At 40.4% G+C, this 20,167-nt stretch overlaps 1 protein-coding gene across 4 annotated transcripts in view; it reads left to right on the top strand.

Moving 5' to 3' along the window:
* MYBPC1 (myosin binding protein C1) overlaps window positions 1-20,167 on the top strand; it is a 125,707-nt gene that overhangs the window by 625 nt on the left and 104,915 nt on the right. For all 4 annotated transcript variants that reach the window (XM_079937431.1, XM_079937430.1, XM_079937432.1 and 1 more), the window contains exon 2: window positions 1,165-1,248. In XM_079937431.1, coding sequence (XP_079793557.1) covers window positions 1,165-1,248 — 84 coding nt within the window. The remainder of the gene's footprint in view (window positions 1-1,164; window positions 1,249-20,167) is intronic.

The following is a 20,167-nucleotide window of genomic DNA, read 5'->3' as shown; positions in this document are numbered from 1 at the left end:
CGCGGGTTTGATCCCTGGTAGGGGAACTAAGATCCCGCACGCCGTGTAGTGACACCAAAAAAAAAAAAAAATTAAAATTAAATAGAAGAAGCAGCCCAAGTTCCTTAGCAGGGCAGATAAGGCCCCTCTGAATCTGGCTTAGCCTCCTTGTTAGTCTCCACTCCTGGCACTGGGCAGGGCCCTTGCTCCAGTACCACCAGCCCTCTGGCCAGTCCCTGAGCGTGGCACGACGTGCATGCCTCCATGCCCTCGTCCGAGCTATTTCTTCTGTTGGGAATGTCCTTCACACCGTCCAGGTTCCCTCTGTAAAAATTTCCTGATCATCCTCTTCACCTTTTCTGCAAAAGATGGAATCACTACCCACTGTTCCCAGCAGTGGATACGTTTCTCCACCAGAGCACCTACCATCCTGTACTGTTAACTGTTTGGTTCTATCATGTGACACCCTCAACTAGAGTAGCATCCCGACCCATTTTGTGTTCCTCTTTCACCCTGCACTGTCACTGGTAAATAACAGGCATCCAAGCCTGTTGGCTGACAAAATACATGGGGAATGAAAACACAGGAAGAAGATTGCTTATTCACTGATATCCAAGGACAATTTAATTCAGCACCTTACTATTACACAACCAACTCTAACACAGAATTAAGTATAAACCCGGGTCATGTTCAGATGTCACCCAGAGGGTCCTAGTTACAGGAAGCGCAAAAAGAACTCTGAAAATAATTTCACCTAATTTTATCTCTGCCTTCCGTGAAATCAAACATAGTAATATACACCACTAGATGTTAATTTCCTTTTTTCTTTCTCTCTCTTCCTTTTTTCCTTCTCCTATCCATTTCATTCATACAACAAATTTTGACCAAGCACCTAGTGTTTGCTTAGCATCATGATACGGGTGTACAAGCATTAATAAGATGTAATTCCTGCAGTTTTTAGACTTAGAATCTTGGTACTGTCACTTAAGAGTAGAATAAACTTTGGGGAAAACAATCTCTCTGACCCACAGTTTCCTCATCTTTGAATTGACCTAGCTTTTCTTCCACAAAGCAAGAATTCTCTCGCTTTGGGAAGAGGGAGAATTCTCTTTGGCAGGGGAGGGAGGAAAGGAAAGTTGTGGATACTCTTACATGTGGTTTTTTTTTTTTTGGTCTCATCCCTAGGATGTTTGGCAACCTGCAGGAAAGAATGTGTCAGAGTCAAATGTCAGAGGAGAGTGGAAAGGCACATGACAGGAGTAACAACAGGTGGGTTTGCCAGGATGGACAGATGGAGTGACCCAACCATCTGATTGTACCTTAAAATATCTTTTGACTCTATTGATATTGGATGTTAATAATGTGGTAGAATTTGGACTGTTGATGAATGGATTCTATCCATGGATATAAGGTAATGTGATGTCTTTGGAGAAAATGTTATTCCTTAAATTTTACGTGCCATGTGTGAAAGAGAATTATTGAAGGATCAAATCAAGAACAAACACATCATTGGATTTTGCTCAAAACATATGAACAAGCTTATTTTTAAGTGGGGAAGATAAAATGAGAGACTGAGGGTGTCATTTAGCTCGTGTTTTCAGAATATGGGCTGGGAGCCTGAAAATCTAGAGTCGGATCTCATCTCCACCACTTCCTAGCTGCGTAACCGTGGGCAAAATGCTGAAACCTTTATTCGTGAGTGTCTTCATCTGTAAAATGAGGATAATAATACCACCTACCACATACAATTGTTGTATGTGATGAATAGTAACCAGTAATATTACACTAGCCCGCTTGAGATGGAGAGTTGTGAATGGTTTTCTTCATCTTTTTTTTAAATATAAATTTATTGATCGATTGATTTTAGTTTTGGCTGCATTGGGTCTTCATTGCTGCACTCAGACTTTCTTTAGTTGCGGTGAGTGGGGGCTACTCTTTGTTGTGGTGCACGGGCTTCTTGTCGCGGTGGCTTCTCTTGTTGTGGAGCGGAGGATGGGCTCTAGGCACGCGGGCTTCAGTAGTTGTGGTGTGCAGGCTCTAGAGCACAGGCTCAGTAGTTGTGGTGCACAGGCTTAGTTGCTCCTTGGCATGTGGGAATCTTCCTGGACCAGGGCACAAACCTATGTCTCCTGAATTTATAGGTGGATTCTCAACCACTGTGCCACCAGGGAAGTCCAGTTTTCTTCTTATATCAAACCTTTTGATGAACTAGAACTTGAGCATTATAATTAAATCTAAATGGGGTAAGGAAAGAAAGCAAAGAGGCTAGGAGAAACTTTCTTTTGGCTGAGTAGTTATTAGCTTGGAAAATACAGTTGTAATATATCACAAGCAAATAGAGTACTGCAGAGTTTTGGCCAGGTATTCACGGAAACCATTAACACTTTGTATATCAGAAGTTAAAACCTAACCCCATGAGTGAGGCAGTTTGAGCCTATATTTATGACTGTCCTGGAAGTCTGTTGCTGAGATGAAAGATCCTGACTCATTTGGGATCTTTGTCAAGTTCAGGCTAATGGAAGCAAGGGGTGAACGACTTCAGTTAGCTGGTGCTAATCTAACGCAGGGCTTGGGATCGATGCCTTCACTTGTCACAGAGCTGTTTTCCAGAGCAGATACTGAGTGAAGCTGAACTTGGAGGGAAGATAGTATTATCCAACTAACCATAGTGTGACTTGTTTATTCTTTTTAAAGTGTTTTTGTCTGTATTATTGTTTAAAACTTACTCTCCTGTATCTGTCATGGGAGAGGCTTAAAGGCTTGAATATTCCTGAACTGCTTATCTGCAAGGGAAACTGACTTTGAACATACATTCTTGGTTTTGCTAGTCTTCCTTTTCTAATTCAACTTCCACCAGCATCCAGTGCAGTGCTATGAGGACAAAGTTGGCTAAAACCAAGTGTAACTAGAGTTACTAAGATTTTTTTTACTGTACCTGTCACTAGCTATATCAGATGCCCACTCTGTGTTTCATCAGTCCTATCAAATGTTCCTTTAAGCAGACTGTTATAAATGCTATGGGGAAAACAGGGCTAAACATAGGTGTGGGAATGCTATGGCTTTTTAGGAGAAAGGCAGACCAAGAGAATGGAAACGACTCCCATTCACTAGCCTTTTGATTGGGGTTTCACAGTTGCTTCAGATTCTGGGCACTTAAAACACTTTGCTCCCGTCTGCAACAGGATAAGGCAAGGAGAAGTTCTTTGTTCAGGGTTCAAGTACTCTTGCGACCATCTCAAAATAACTTGAGTGTAATACAGCAGGGCCTCACGTAGCTAAACCCTCAAGCCTTTGACCTGTCATGCTTGTTACCCCAATCGTTCTTCGCTCCTTTCTTAGGCAAGCCAGGCACTTGAATAAAATTTTCCGTCAACACTCAGAGTTGCATAAACCCCCTCTTTTTGCTTTTCCAAATCCACGAGGAGTCTCCCTGTCAGTTAAAGAGAAGAGTACATAAGCTGGACTTATCAAGCACTTCTCTTCTAATAAGTTTTCCTAGTGGCTTATTACTGTTCTTCGCTCAGATTTGAATCAGGTTAAGTCCATCTTCCCAGTTGCTTTCGTTTTACCAAAGATCTTACTTTCTGAATTTGTCAGATTTCGCAAGGATTGTGACCTTTTCAACCAGCCCTTTATTCATGGGGCCGTGTTTGTCACTGTTCAGCATGTATTTATTCCATCAGGCAAGTTGCTGTGCTGAGTTGGACATTAAAGAAATCTGATCATTTATTTCTTTGCTCTCTATTTTGGAAGATGCTGGAGTTTTAGCCTTGGTGACAGCATGAAAACAATACTTAAGTAGATTGACAGAGAGAAGGGGTTGAGATGGGAGGGTCAAGCTATGAATATTTTGTTTTAAATTACCTCAAGTTGCAGCTGGGAAATGAAAAAAAGAGTGTCTTTAAAACTAGGAGTTTCGGGCTTCCCTGGTGGCGCAGTGGTTGAGAGTCCGCCTGCCGATGCAGGGGATACGGGCTCGTGCCCCGGTCTGGGAAGATCCCACATGCCGCGGAGCGGCTGGGCCCGTGAGCCATGGCCGCTAAGCCTGCGCGTCCGGAGGCTGTGCTCCACAACGGGAGAGGCCACAACAGTGAGAGGCCCACGTACCAAAAAAAAAAAAAAAAAAAACTAGGAGTTTCTAGAGTTTTTGTAATGTGACGGCAGAAAAGCCGTGCATAAAATATACATGTGAACAGAACAGTGTGAAATTGACACCAAAAGGAAGGAAATATACGGTTAACATCAGATACTTGGAAAATGGAATCGCAGGTGATTTATTTTTTTCTTTTGTATATAGTATGGGATCTTTCCCCTCTTCATTTCTATAGCTTTTCTATATCTTCTCTATATCTACATGAGTTTACACAATCTTTGATATTTTGTGCAGGTGTTTTTTGTAGAATAAATTCCTAAGAAAGGAAGTGTATATATAAACCAAAGTTGTTTTTTTTGTTGTTTTTTGTTTTTTGTTTTTTTTTGTGGTACGCGGGCCTTTCACTGCTGTGGCCTCTCCCGTTGCGGAGCACAGGCTCCGGACGCGCAAGCTCAGCGGCCACGGCTCACGGGCCCAGCCGCTCCGCGGCATGTGGGATCTTCCCGGACCAGGGCACGAACCCGTGTCCCCTGCATCGGCAGGCGGACTCTCAACCACTGCACCACCAGGGAAGCCCAAACCAAAGTTTTTAAAATAGGGTATAAACCATTTTTATTTTATAAATGTATAAAATCTAAATAATAAAACATTACATAAGCTAAAACCCTACAAATTTTTCATTTTCCTTTAAAAATCATTTGTGTTGGTTTCCTTTTATCCTGGTTGCAAATGGCATGTGTTACTACATTACTATAACAGTTAACAGTAACAGTAATTGAAAACTGTTACTATTTTAGTGAACAATCCTCCATATTATTATTATTTATAAAACAGGATCATATTATAATACTGTTCTGCAACTTGCTTATTTCTCCTGACATATCTCTAACGTATCAGTCCATGTCAATATATATATAACTCCTTTCTTTTTGATAGCTGTAAGCTCCTTTGTATGTACCTTTTCATTGTGTAGCAGATATATATATATATATATATATATTCATAATATATTTAATCAGACTCCAATTACTGGGCACTTGGCTCATTTTCTTAGTAATTGCAAACAATGCCACAGTAAACATCCTTTTACGTCATCTTTACCATCCTTGTACACAAAGTTTTGTAGACTAAATTTATAGAAATGGAAGTGTCTAAATCAGGCTGGGGAATGGGTTAGACAGTCAGCTTATCATGACCACTGGATGATGACTTGTGTATCCTGCACACTGCATTGTCCGAAAAGACACTCAGTTTTGTTGGAAAAATGGAAAAGTTTTCAGTTTCTTCACCAGTAGATGGCACCTAGTCTTCTTTTATCTTGACTAAAATCCCCCCTAAATTTAGTGCATTCCTGGCGTGTCAGTACACCTGCACTAACAAAGCGATGATCGCATCACATACAAATGCCCCAGTCTCATTCCACTTATCCCATGTTTGTATTGTTCTGGTTCCAGGACGCTGAGACTTTAAGCTAGAGGCTCTAACTTGAGCAGGAAGTGTTTATTTTGGGATGAAGAATCTTCCCCCATAGGAGGGCCTCTCAACCAGCGTCTATTTCTTCGTCTTTAGAAACTGGGAAATGCTGGAGGAGAAAACATTTTCTAAATCTGCAGCATTGCGTCTTTCTCTCAGAAAATATCAGACTCGTGTGTTGGTCTGATTTTCTCAGTCTATAGAGGGGAACACAGAGTTGCAGAGAGGTTGAGGGGTCATGCTGAGAGCGATTTCAGTCCATTACGCTTAGGAAAATGACCCTATAAATCTCCTTAAGTACATAGAGTTGATGGTTCAAATATACACAAAGTATCCATTTCATCAAACCTATAAATATACATGTTTAAAATGGCCAGGGAGGAAGGAAGAACAAACTGTAATTTTTAAAAATGTGATGACACATCATTTTGTTTTGTGTAGGTATCAGTTTTCTTTAAAATAAATATATCTGAAAAGCTCAGGCTAAAAGTTTAAAATTTTACTTCTTAAACGTTTTCATCAGAGTGACTGTAAATGTTCTCCCACCCAGAATACTTTAGTATGACCTTGAATAAACCTTTAAGAGAAATACAGGAGAGAATTGGAAATTCATGATTTGCCTTTTCTATAAATATGGAAATGTCTCGACACAGGTCCTGTCTCTCCTAAAATAATGATTCAAACACTTGGGTTTTTCTCAGAATAGATAAGAAGGATGAGCTTTGGGTCTGGTAGGAGAAGACAAAGAGCAGTTATGATACATTTGGCTAATTGTGCCATGAGCGCTGTGAAAATTCCACTTTGGGCCCTCTGGGGACCATTTTACAGTCATACACAGAATTTGCTTATCGTCACCATAACTTGCAAAAGTATAGTCCTTAAAAAATACCGAGATCTTCTTCCTCCCTTCCTCCCTTCCTCCCTTTTCCCTTTCAAATCCAGATAGAGAATGTAAGGCTAGTGTCTTTTCTAACAGAATATTTCATAAATGATTAGGCGATATGGCCCTGTAAAATACAAAAACATGTTTTGTTCTAAGTTAGCTGAACACATTATTAGGTTGATACCCCTCCCCCCAGAATATCATGATATCGACATTGAGGAAAAAAATAAGTGGGGAATTTTCAACTTAAAAAGTTATAAAATGTAAAATTATTGGCTCCCATATTTATGCAACATTCTTTTTTGGCTATAACATTGTGTTTTTAAATCTTCTTGTCCAGCTTAAGTCTGATACATCAAAATCCCATCTTAGCCTAACTTGAGATTTTATTTTTTAAAATTTTTAATTAATTAACTAATTAATTTATGGCTGCATTGGGTCTTTAGTGCTGCGCGTGGGCTTTCTCTAGTTGCAGCAAGCAGGAGCCACTCTTCGTTGTGGTGCACGGGCTGCTCACTGCGGTAGCTTCTCGTTGCAGAGTACGGGCTATAGGCACGGGGGCTTCAGTAGTTGTGGCGCTTGGGCTTAGTTGCTCCGTGGCATGTGGGATCTTCCCGGACCAGAGCTCGAACCCGTGTCCCCTGCATTGGCAGGCAGATTCTTTTTTTTTTTTTTTTTTTTTTTTGCGGTACGCGGGCCTCTCACTGTTGTGGCCTCTCCTGCTGCGGAACACTGGCTCCGGACACGCAGGCTCAGCGGCCATGGCTCACGGGCCCAGCCGCTCCGCGGCATGTGGGATCTTCCCGGACCGGGGCACGAGCCCGTGTCCCCTGCATCGGCAGATGGACTCTCAACCACTGCACCACCAGGGAAGCCCGGCAGGCGGATTCTTAACCACTGCACCACCAGGGAAGCCCCTAACTTGAGATTTTAAAGGAAAGGTAAGTGATAACTTTGGTAGGAAATGGGGAAGAAAACTTTTTTTTTTAATGTGACTTATGAACAGAATATAACCTTTTATACTCAGCTCAGTATTAAGCTTTCTAAAAATAATCACAAAACTGTTCACTACAAGATTCCTTTTATATCCTCTTTCCTGGTGGATTTAGTGATAGTTACTAGGTCATTAGCTACATGACAAAGAAGCTGAAGTATCAATGAACAACTACAAATGAAAAAATAGGCCTTTTGAAATTATAAAGTTAGTCAGTAAGGGGTGCTCTAATACAGTGACCTTTCGAAAATACTTCCATTGTATAAAGTCAGCTATGCCTGTAGGAATCCTTCCTCTGGACAAATCAACTACACCATTTGGTCCTTAAAACTGTTGAGACCTGTGGTTACAAACCTGGCTGCACATTTTAATCACCTGGGTGGTGGGGGGGACATTCATAAAAAAAATACTTATGCTGAGCCCTGTCCTACCCGCTCCAATTAAATCTGAATGTGGGTCTGGATAAGGCAGTGAAAGCCCTAGTATGGGTACTCTTTCAAAGTCCCCCAGGAGAATTTGACCTGTATAAGGGTTGCAAACTATCGATCTAAACCTAAAAGAAATTCTCCATTTCAAATTCCCTGAGCAACTTACAAGCATCTGGTTAGAATTTGAAGTTTCTTCTTCTCTTCCTTAGAAGGGGGCAACTGGACTGTGCTAATGATATAGCCAAGACAGTTGAGGAGAGAACAGAATGTGAATTATGGAAAGGTCCAAAGATACCCACAGAAATTGTTTAAAGAAAGTAAGCTTTTCTTGCTCAGGGTGCCTCATGGCTACTATTTATGATATCGTGCTTGCCAAGATCTTTTTCTCCTTTCGGAGACAGTTTCCTAAGAAAGGATGAAGCTGGACAGTTTAGCTGGCTTCCTCCAGTATCTTGTCCTAGCTCCCATTTAGTAAGCCCTAAAGATGACTTGAGCCTGTGAAACTTTCAAGTGGAGAACGTTTCTGGTCAAATGGAGTCCTCCTAGTTTAGGTAATGGGAAAGCGTCTTGTCATTTCTTCCTAGCTTTTTGTGTGCATGAGAAGCAGTGCACCATGGGAGTTAAGGTGGGCATTGGAGACAGACCACCCAGGTTCAAATTCTGACTTTTTTAAAAAATAAATTTATTTATTTATTATTTTTGGCTGCGTTGGGTCTTCGTTGCTGTGTGCGGGCTTTCTCTAGTTGCGGCAAGCGGGGGCTACTCTTCGTTGCGGTGCGCAGGCTTCTCATTGCAGTGGCTTCTCTTGTTGCAGAGCACAGGCTCTAGGTGCTCGGGCTTCAGTAGTTGTGGCACGTGGGCTCAGCAGTTGTGGCTCGCGGGCTCTAGAGTGCAGGCTCAGGGTGCACGGGCTTAGTTGCTCCGTGGCATGTGGGATCTTCCCAGACCAGGGCTCAAACCCGTGTCCCCTGCATTGGCAGACGGATTCTTAACCACTGCGCCACCAGGGAAGCCCTCAAATTCTGACTCTTGTACTTGCTAAATATTTATATATTTGGACAAATTACTCAATTTCTCTGAAGTTTGTTTTCCTCATCTGTGAGATGGTGATACTAATTTTCAGGGGTATCATAAGAATTAAATGGAATAATGAATGCAGAATATAAGAATTAAATGAAATCATGGATGCAAAATATTCAACATAGCGTTTGACTCAGAGTTAGTAGTCAAGAAATAATAGATATTATTATCTCAATTGTCTTTATCCACCTCCACTTAGCTGACTGGCAGAATTAACCAGCTCTCTTTACTCCCTCTAAAAAAACACACTGACTGATGCCTCTGGCACCCCGGAATACTCTTAAGCACATAGGCTTACTTCTCCTACTAGTTGAATTATAGCCTTATCAAGAGTATTATTTGTTCCCAAACTTGTTAATGCCAGTTATTCTTGTTGTTGGAATTTAATTAAATATTAAGTAAACTGAGGAAATACAAATGTGGAGAGTTGTTTCTATGGAAACTAGGCTGAATGCATAAATAAATGCAAATTGCCAAAACAAGGAGGAGTGGTAAAATAACTAAATGTAACAGACTTAGAAAATGGTACAAATCTAGAAGAGTTTAAGGCATAGTTTGATTTTGAAACGACCTTAACTTTTGTCTCTGTTTTTGAAAAACAAATATTGGCAGTCATATGAATGTTTTATGTAATAATGATAAGAATCTCTAATCAGCGTATCTAATAAGGAAAACAACTTGGTCTTACATCAAAAGGTTGATGATTGAATGCACACTTATAGAATTTACATTAAAATATTGGTACCTATCATTTTTAAAATTATCAGATCTTTTCTGATTAACCCACCATCTTGTCACATCAGATAAAGGGGCTTTTACTGAATAATTTTCCAAAGATTTCACAATAGGAGAAAGGTGGGAAAGGTGATTTTGTTCCTTCAGGGCAGCCTCTTGCCAGTTAAAATTAGCATGAGATGATAAGCTTTTTTCCTCCTGTTTTTGTGTATTTACTACCCAAATTTTTAAACATAAGAGTATTATAATGTACCCCCATTCTATAGGTATAATGATCCGTCATCTAGATTCAATAGCAACTAGACTGTGTAGGCAGCATCTAGACTGAAAAGCAGAATATTATGACTTTTAACTGCATAGATTATTAGCTTTACCTATTTTGTTCTTCATAAGATGGAAGTGTATAGTGTGTTATCTTCTGTGTCCAGTAGCTTTTGTTTAGCATTAGTTTGTGAGATTCATCCATATCATTTATTCTCATTCCTATCTAATATTCCTTTGTGTGGATAGATCACAATTTATCCATTATAGTCTTGGTGAACAATTGGATTATTTCCAGTTTTTTGATATTATGAATATTGCTGTTATCTTGTGTGCATAAGAATATATTCCTATTGGGTGGCTAGCAGTGGAATTACCAGGTCATGTTCAGCTTTTGTAAATGGTGCCAAGCATTTTTTCCAAGTTGGTTGTCCTAGTTTCAGTTTTTAAATATTTGCTTCGTGGTGTTAGCCTGGGGGATTCAGACAGCACATGAGGATCAGAAGAAATTTTGTGGTGACGTTCTTAATCTAAGAGGCTCTTGGATAGCATAATCGAACCTCCTCCTTCCTTAAGACCTTTCTGGAGAAAATTTTAAATTTCCTAATTGGGATTATAGAATAGATCCAAACTTCATGGGAGATGGCCAGTGTACTGTATGGAGGGCCCAGGATGACATGCAAACCGTAGGATTTTAAAAGTGCTACTGGATAGAGTCTGTCATACAGAGTGAAGTAAGTCAGAAAGAGAAAAACAAATACCGTATGCTAACACATATATATGGAATCTAAGGGAAAAAAAAGGTCATAAAGAACCTAGGGGTAAGACGGGAATAAAGACACAGACCTACTAGAGAATGGACTTGAGGATATGGGGAGGGGGAAGGGTAAGCTGTGACGAAGTGAGAGAGTGGCATGGACATATATACACTACCAAATGTAAAATAGATAGCTAGTGGGAAGCAGCCGCATAGCACAGGGAGATCAGCTCGGTGCTTTGTGACCGCCTGGAGGGGTGGGACAGGGAGGGTGGGAGGGAGGGAGACGCAAGAGGGAAGAGATATGGGAACATATGTATATGTATAACTGATTCACTTTGTTATACAGCAGAAACTATTGTAAAGCAGTTATACTCCAATAAAGATGTTAAAAAAAAAAAAGTGCTACGGGAGGTTTAGGTCATTTTTGTAAAATAAGTTTGGGATGTGACTCTGTTGATCTTCTGCTTGGGAGTATGTCCCAGGAGGCAAGTTATACAGAAGCAAAGACACTTGAATGTAACAGGTGACTTGATCTATGTGTGCAATTATGGTAATCTCTCTTTGTCCCTGAGAAGGGAAATGACCACGGTGTTACGGTGGAAATAGACTTAGTAGATCTTGGAGAATGGTGGGGTCAATGAGGAGTTAAATTTTCTGGCTCAGATGATTGGGTTAATGGTGGAGTTATTAACCCTGATAAAGAATATAGGAGAAGCAAGTCATGCTGTGTGTCTAATGCAACTCTGACTCCAAAAAGTCTTTATGTTGGGAACGTATTCTTTAACCAGTGAAAGAAGTCATATCTGGCTTCTTAAATAGTTTCTTGGTTTTACCAGCAAACCATACTTAACCAACAATGGCAAGATGGCATCAGCAACAGTGAGCTGTAGTCCACTGGGTGGTATTGAAAAGATGTTCAACCCATGCACTACTTAGAGTGTGATAATGTGGTGACCTGCAAGATGTCTGTCTCCCCAGCAAACTATAGGCTCTTTGAGGGCAGACGCTAGGTCCTTTCATTGTTGAATACCCAGTGCTAACACTGTGCTAGGCCCAGAGGACATGCTCCATAAATGGGCGTTGAGCTAAATTGAATTCAGGTCTCTTTTAAGGATTGGGCATAGGAGTCTTGTTTATTTCGAGACTGTAATTGAATTAAATGACAGGTAAAGGATGCTTCCTGTGCATGGAAGGTTTAGGGTGGAGCTGGAAGCTTTTGTATGCAGAAAAGATCATTCAGAGTTGACTTTGGAATAAAAAATCAGCATGAAATTGATTATAATCACACATTCATAAACCTAGGGGTTTTTTTTTAAGCTTTTAAATTGAGCTTACAAATCTAGTGATTATATTTTTACCTCTGGCAAAATTTAGCCATCACTTTTAAGGAGATAGCATAATCAGATTGTTCCACTTACACATCTGGTTCGCTAAATTATCTCTCTAAACAGCACATTACTCTAATAGGCTAGATTTTATACATTTACTATAATTGGTTTTATTTTTAAATATTTTACTTTTATGAATTTAATAAAACTTTAAATACTTAAGTAACCCTGGGTATGTGTAAAATAAAATTCTCTGAGATCTGCTAATGAACTCAGTGAGATTTCAACTTAAAACCACAAATCTAAATCATTTATTCAATTACATATTTAAATTAGAATTACAAGACTGTCTCCTGAATAGCACAGTACAAATGCCAAGAGCTAAATAAAGATATTGTTACCATGGTTTTTAAAACTTTTTTATTGGATAAATTTGACATGTAACATTGTATAAATTTAAGGTTTACATCATGTTACTTTGGTACATTATATTTTTAATATGGTTGCCATTGTTATGCTATTTATCACACTACATACTTATAGTGCAGTATTATTGTCTATGTTCAGTAAACTGTACATTAAATCCCTATCACTGTTTTAGTACTTGTTACAAGTTTGTACCCTTAAACACTATTAATCTTATCCCGCCACCCCCTATCCCCTGGTAACCATCATTTTGCTCTCTGTTGTTGTTGTTTTTATATGTTTTATTTTTTTAGATTCCACATATAAGTGATGTCATACAGTACTTGTCTTTGGCTGGCTTATCTCACTTGATATAAAGTGCTCAAGGTCCTTACATGTTGTTGAAAATGGCAGGATATCCTCCTTTCTCATGGCTGAATAGTATTTTATTGTGTATATAGTCTTTTCTACATCTTTTTTATTCATTCATCCACTGATGGGCATTCTTGGCTATTGTGAATAGTGCTGCAGTAAGTGTATTTACAATAATGAGTATATATGTTTCATCAAATTCCTGTTTATGGGCTTCCCTGGTGGCGCAGTGGTTTAGAGTCTGCCTGCCGATGCAGGGGACACGGGTTCGTGCCCCTGGTCCGGGAAGATCCCACATGCAGCGGAGCGGCTGGGCCCGTGAGCCATGGCCGCTGAGCCTGCGCGTCCGGAGCCTGTGCTCTGCAATGGGAGAGGCCACAACAGTGAGAGGCCCGCGTACCGCAAAAAAAAAAAAAAAATTCCTGTTTACTTGCCTTTGGGTATATTCCCAGAAGCAGAATTGCTGGATGGTATGGTAGATCTATTTTTAATTTTTTGAGGAACCTCCATATTTTCCATAGCGCTTGGACTAATTTACGTCCCACCAATAGTGTATAAGGATTCCCTTTTCACCAGTAAGTGCCGGCACTTGTTTCTTGATGGCCATCCTAACAGAATACCATGGTTTTGATTCTCTCAACCTTTGCTACACTTAGTTCTAAATCTTCCTGCAGTTTTAAAAAAAATTCATTATTCTCACTTAATGAAGATGATTACTGTGCTCGTTAACTGAGGTTGCCCTTTCACAGTAAAGATAGATACCTTCCAGTTAGTGGTGGTCTTTTAGGACTGGAGATTTGGTCCAGACTTGAGACTTGGAACCCCAGAGATAGTTAGCGATTCTTCTCCTGACTCCACTGTCAACCTGAGCTTCTTCTTACAGTCATTGTGTTTTGGGTCTTGAAACTTGAAAGGCGGTTGCCCTCTAACCTGCATTACCCAGTTGTCTGTCTGTTGTCAAGTATCTGAAACTCTGGACCAACTCCACACCCAGCTGATCACTTCCTTTCATTTTGTGTTTCTTCCGCTTTTAAGATATGCTCCTGGGTTTCTCAGTTATATCTAAAGATTTTTGGGCTTAACAGGATTTGAAGATACATAAATGTTTTTTCCCTTTAACTTAAAAGACTTCGAACTTGACTAAATACTAAGATATGAAAATGTTTCTCTATTTTTCTTGATGGAAACTAAGGCCAATCTAACTTTCAGGAATATTTTATATGATGCTTATGACTTTGTCTGACTTGTGGTCCTAAGTCATGAAATCATTCTATTGATACATCCCTCAAAATGAAGACACTGAAACTCCTTTTTCTGGAACTTTCCCCTTCATAATCAATAGATAGACATACTGAAGGTCCTTTGCAGATCACTGCATTTTCCTCATTTTCCCAGAGCCCTTAAAAAGTAGCATTGCAGGTGGCACTACGGAGATCTATGAACTGAGCCTAGACAGGACACATCTTTGCCACCTTCCTTGTCATGCTAAGGGATCAATGAACATCTTAGGATTGGGAGACATGTGTTTTCAAAGGGAAGATATTCACCTAAATTTTTTTTTTTTTTTTTTTTTTTTTTTTTTTTTTTTGCGGTACGCGGGCCTCTCACTGCTGTGGTCGCTCCTGTTGTGGAGCACAGGCTCCAGACGCACAGGCTCAGCGGCCATGGCTCACAGGCCCAGCCGCTCCGCGGCATGTGGGATCTTCCCAGACCGGGGCATGAACCCGTGTCCCCTGCATCGGCAGGTGGACTCTCAACCACTGCGCCACCGGGGAAGCCCAACCTAAATTTATTTGAGGAAATATAGGTTAATGGTTAAGACCTTGGATTCTGGTAAACATACCTTCTTTCAAATACTGGCTCCACCGCTTCCTAACTGTGAGCTATGGAAAATTATCTAACCTCCTTGTACCTCAATTTCCTCATCTTAAAATGAAGATAGAAATGCAGCATTTTATCACTATGAAAGGAGATAATGCATGTAAAATGCTTAGCAGAATGCCTGGGACACTGGAAATGTTTACTAAATGATGATGGTCACTTCCCTGAGTTTTCTGGGAGTGAGATGAGGGAAGAAGCACACCTTCAACCAGGGAGGAAAATGAGGGCGCTGTGTGACAGCAGCAATGGTCCGGGCAGCTGAGCAGGACCAGAGTCTTTTCAAACAAAGGCACCGGGCAGAAAATAAATCTGAGCTGCAGAATCCCATGTCAGAGGCCCCAGTGCTGCAAATAGCAGCTGCAGCTGCAGACCGAGGGCTGGTATTTACATGTCCACAGTGTGAAAAGACTCATGGTGACAAACTGATCTTTTCCATCACACCCACACAAAGCCAGCAATCGCACATAGGAGTAAGCTGAATATTTAGCAGCCACTTTTTAGTAGAGTATAGCAGACTAACTGATAATACAGATTATGTATATGGGAAATAGGGATCGGTGAATTTTGCATACTGATTAGATGTTCTTATACGTTCTATAGAGGATTCTGGACTGTTTAGCTGCCAGTAGTAACTCCTTCCATCTGTAGGACATTTACCATGTCCAGACATTGTGCCAAGGACTTCACACGTGTCAGCTCATTTAACCCTCCTGCATCTCTAGATGTGATTGTTGTCCCCGTCTAAATCTTGAAATGGGGGACCAGCAACAGATGAGGAAACTAATGCTCGGAAAGTTAAATACGTTACCATACATTGCAGGATTGTAAGTACAGAGCCGAGATATAAACCCAACTCTGTCTGACTCCACTGTCTCATCTGTTAAAACTTTGCTGTGCTGCCTTGAAATGACAATGATATCTTGCTCACAGATTATTTCATGTGCTTATTTCTTGTTGCCTCAAACGGTACCCCCATGGGGCAGGGCAAGGTGCCACACTTGCTTGTTTTGTATCTCCAAGCTTTCAATGCCTAGTAGAAGGTGAATAAATACTTACTGATAGATAAGATGTTATGATGAAATAGGGGAATGGGAGAAATTGGTCGGATCCCATTGACATTACCTCAAAGTTACTAAAAAATAAAAATAAAAAAAGAAGAAAGACTTACCTGTCTATCCATAGGCATTTATTTTTTTCAGCTACAAATTACTACATGCCTGTTGCAAGCTATAAAGACAATTAAGACAAGATGCTGCCTCAAGAATACCAAAGTTTTGACTAAGTATTGCAAATTCAAATGCCCACTTGGGCTCCATACTTAACACGAATGAGTGAAGTGGCCCAAGAAGCAAACTGGGGTGACCCCTCCTCAGCCCTAGCCTATTGTTTCTGCCTGGACCCAGTATTTCCAAGAGAAGCCAGAAATTCATGATTTAAATGATTTTTATATTTTTTACATGAAACAAGTGTGCCGGCTAGGCAAAATTCACTTGCAGGCTGGGTTTAGCTCACAGGCTACCAGGTCAAGCTCTCTGGTTTAAACAATAAGACACATAAGTAAGAACAATAGGAGTTAGACTGTAATGACCATACAAGGAATATATGTAAAGTATTCAGTGAAGTCAGAGATACCTTCTAGCTGGGGCATTGGAGAAGACTGTGTGGAGGAAGGAAGTCACCTTAGAGTTTATCCTTCCAAAATGCATCAGCTTTGGAACCACTATGGTGGGAAGGAATGCTGTTTCAGCTGCAGGAGACAGTAGGAGCCAACACCTGCAGATGGGAAATCATAGGTCAGGGTCGGGGACCTCTGAGTTCCACTGTACTTTGGTTTTTTTAATTTGTTTCATTTTGGTTTTTTCATTTCTTACGAAAAATAACTTTATTGCACATGTAACCTATAGTCATCAGAATTAGGAAAATGTGTTTTTCCTATAAACACTGTAAGCATGGAGAAGACATGGAGGCTGAAAATTGTTAGGGTCCATAAATTAAATGAAATTTTAAGGCAATGGAACTCTCAGTGATTGTAAACTACTGCATGGTGTATGACAGGGACATGAAGCTTAAAAGAATATCCGAATCTTGGAGAGGATCCAGCAAAGGCACCAGGACTAATTCGGGAGATGAAGGGTATGTCTTATGAGGAGAGGCTTAAAGGGCTTAACATGCTTCAGCTTTAAAATAAGGCGGGTGAGCAGAGTTCTATTGATAGCCTGCAAAGCTTCCAGTATGAACTTGTACTTGGTGTGAGATAAAATTCAAAGTCACACTAAGGAATGTCAAGAAGGCGGGTTTCTTTCTTTTTCATTTTAAGAATGGTGAGTCCAGGAACATTTTGTGCAAGAAAGTTTTTAAAAATGGAATGGATTTCCATAAGTATTTGGGAGAACAGCTTCAATTTTATCACCACCCATTCACTGAAGTGCTAAATTTAAATGTCAGTTATTCGTGATATCAGTTTATAATGTTGTGAGTAGAAACATCACTGTCCTGGTAGCTGCAAGTGCACATAGAATAAACTTGAGACACACACAGAGATAGAGGCAGAGATAGAGAAATGAGAGAGAAAGAGAGAGGGAGAGGGAATTTACTTAGCAATCACTTAGTAAAGCTCTGCTAAAATTTTACAAATTCACAAAGCCTGCACCACCCTCACCACTTGTTCCTTCTTGTTTCACATATAATGAGGCAGTTTATGGCAGGGAGAACTGGTAGACCTAAGAATGTCAGTAACAATTCTGTGGGATCAGGCTTCAAATTTTAAATCACTTGGTAACCTGCTTCCTTTTGTATTTTGACTAATTTCATTGTGGATCCTGGACTTCTGCTCTTCACGACTTAGTTTAAGCTCAGAAATCTTCACAAAATATGCATAGGAAAAAACTGGGAGAAAATACTACAATTTTAACAATTTTTTATCTCTAACTGTTTAAATTTTTAATATTTACTATACATTGTAGGTTCAGAAGTAGAGCTCAGGATCAAGGTCAGAGGTGGATTCTGAAAGCTGTTCACACAGTAATAGCTGAGGGTGTGAGAGGAGACTAGCTCACCCAGGGAGAGAATGTACACAGAGAGGGAGAGGTCCAGGAGCAGAATCTTGGGCAAAGTTCCCCCACCTCCACCTCTGGCCAAGGGCCCAGGCAAAGGAAAACAGGGAAAGCAGGGGAAGAGGCAGGGTCTATCTACTGCCATTTAGATCCGTAAGCCCCTTCCTCTGATCACTTATTGGTCATCTAAACAGAGCCCGTTAGCTATTCACATATCTTTTGCTATGGACTGAATTGTGACCCCTTCCCCCCAATACATGTGTTGAGCCCTACCCCACAATGTGATAGTATTTGGAGATGAGGCCTTTGGGATGTAATTAGGTTTGATGAGGTCATGAGGGTGGGAAGCTCACAATGAGATTGGTGCCCTTATAAGAGTCACCGGAGAGTTTTCTCTCTGTCTCTCTCTGTCATGTGAGGACATAATGAGAAAGCAGCCATCTACAAACCAGGAAAGGAGCTCTCACTAGAACCTGACCATGCTGGCACTTTGATCTGAGACTTCCAGCCTCAGAACTGTGAGAAATAAATTACTGTTAAGACACCCAGTCTATGGCATTTTGTTACGGCAGGCTGAGCTGACTAATGCACCTTCAAAAAAATTTTTTGAATAATCTTTACACATTTTCAACTTGAAATTTTAAATTTTCTATCATAAGTTTAAATCATTTCAAAGAATGTAATTTCCAGCCTTCTGTAAAAGATGACATTAAAAATAAAACTGAAAAAAAATTTAAAAAATTAAAAAAAAATAAAAAAAAATAAAACTGTAACCTCATTATTTTAAATATCTCCCATAGAATAAAAATGTCATAGTAATAGGGTACCCACCATAATACATTAAAGACATATAAATAAGATTATATCAGACAGAATAGATTTTAATTCAAAAATTGTCACAAAAGACAAAGTCCATTATATATTGATAAAAGGGTCAATTCATTAAGAAGAGACAACAAGTATAAACATACGCACACCAAACAACAGAGGCCCAAAACATCTGAAGCAAACATTGACAGATTGAAGGGAGAAATAGACAGTTCTACAACAATAGTTGGGGACTTCAATATCTCATTTTTAATAATGGATAGAACATCTGGACAGATGATCAGTAAAGAAATAGAGAACTTTAACAACACTATAAACCAACGAGACCTAATAAACATCTATAGAACACTCCACTAAACAATAGCAGAATGCACGTTCTTTTTCTATTTCGTTGCGGAGCACAGGCTCAGGACGCGCAGGCTCAGCGGCCATGGCTCACGGGCCCAGCCGCTCCGCGGCATGTGGGATCCTCCCGGACCGGGGCATGAACCGGTGTCCCCTGCATCGGCAGGCGGACTCTCAACCACTGCGCCACCAGGGAAGCCCCACGTTCTTTTTAAGTATACATGGAGCACTCTCCAGGGTACACCAAACGTTAGGTCAGAAAATAAGTCTCAATAATTTTTTTTAAATTTAGATCATAGGAGCTTCCCTGGTGGCGCAGTGGTTGAGAGTCCGCCTGCCGATGCAGGGGACACCGGTTCATGCCCCGGTCCGGGAGGATCCCACATGCCGCGGAGCAGCTGGGCCCGTGAGCCATGGCCGCTGAGCCTGTGCGTCCGGAGCCTGTGCTCCGCAACAGGAGAGGCCACAACAGTGAGAGGCCCACGTACCGCAAAAACAAACAAACAAACAAATAATAAAAACTTCTCAACAAAGAAAAGCCTAGAACCAGAACCTGATGGCTTCTCTGGTAAATTCTACAAAACATCCAATGAAAAATGAACACTAATCCTTCTCAAACTCTTCCAAAAAATAGAAGAGGAAACACTTCTTAACTAGTTTTTTGAGGCCAGTATTATCCTGAAACCAAAGCCAAAGATACCACAAGAAAACTACATAACAATATCCCTCATGAATATAGGTGCAAAATCCCCACAGAATAGTTGCAAACTGAATCCAACAGCATATTAAAAGGACTGTACACCATGACCAAGTGGGATTTGTCCCAGCAATGCAAGGGTGGCTCAACATAAGAAAATTAATCAATGTTATACCACATTAATAGAATGAAGGGAAAAAATTCACAAGATCATCTTAATTGATGTAGATAATGCATTTGGCAAAATCCAACACCCTTTCATGATAAAAACTCTCAGAAAACTAAGAATAGAAGGGAACTTCCTCAGCATGATAAAGGGCATTCATGAAAAACCCACAGCAACATCATACTCAGTGGAAAAGCTTTTCCCTTAAAATCAGGAATAAGACAAGAATACCCACTCAGTACTGCTATTCAACATTATACTGTGAGTTCTAGCCAGAGCAATTAGGCAAGAAAAGCTAATAAAAGGCATCCAAGTTGGAAAGTAGGAAGTAAAAACATCTCTTGGGAATTCCCTGTCAGTCCAGTGGTTAAGACTCTGTGCTTTCACTGCTGAGGGCCTGGATTCG

Source organism: Stenella coeruleoalba (genome assembly GCF_951394435.1).
Source record: "Stenella coeruleoalba genome assembly, chromosome: 11".
In the NCBI taxonomy this organism is placed as follows: Eukaryota; Metazoa; Chordata; class Mammalia; order Artiodactyla; family Delphinidae; genus Stenella; species Stenella coeruleoalba.
Note: the sequence above shows the minus strand (reverse complement) of the source record. Positions and strands in the feature narration are given on the sequence as shown.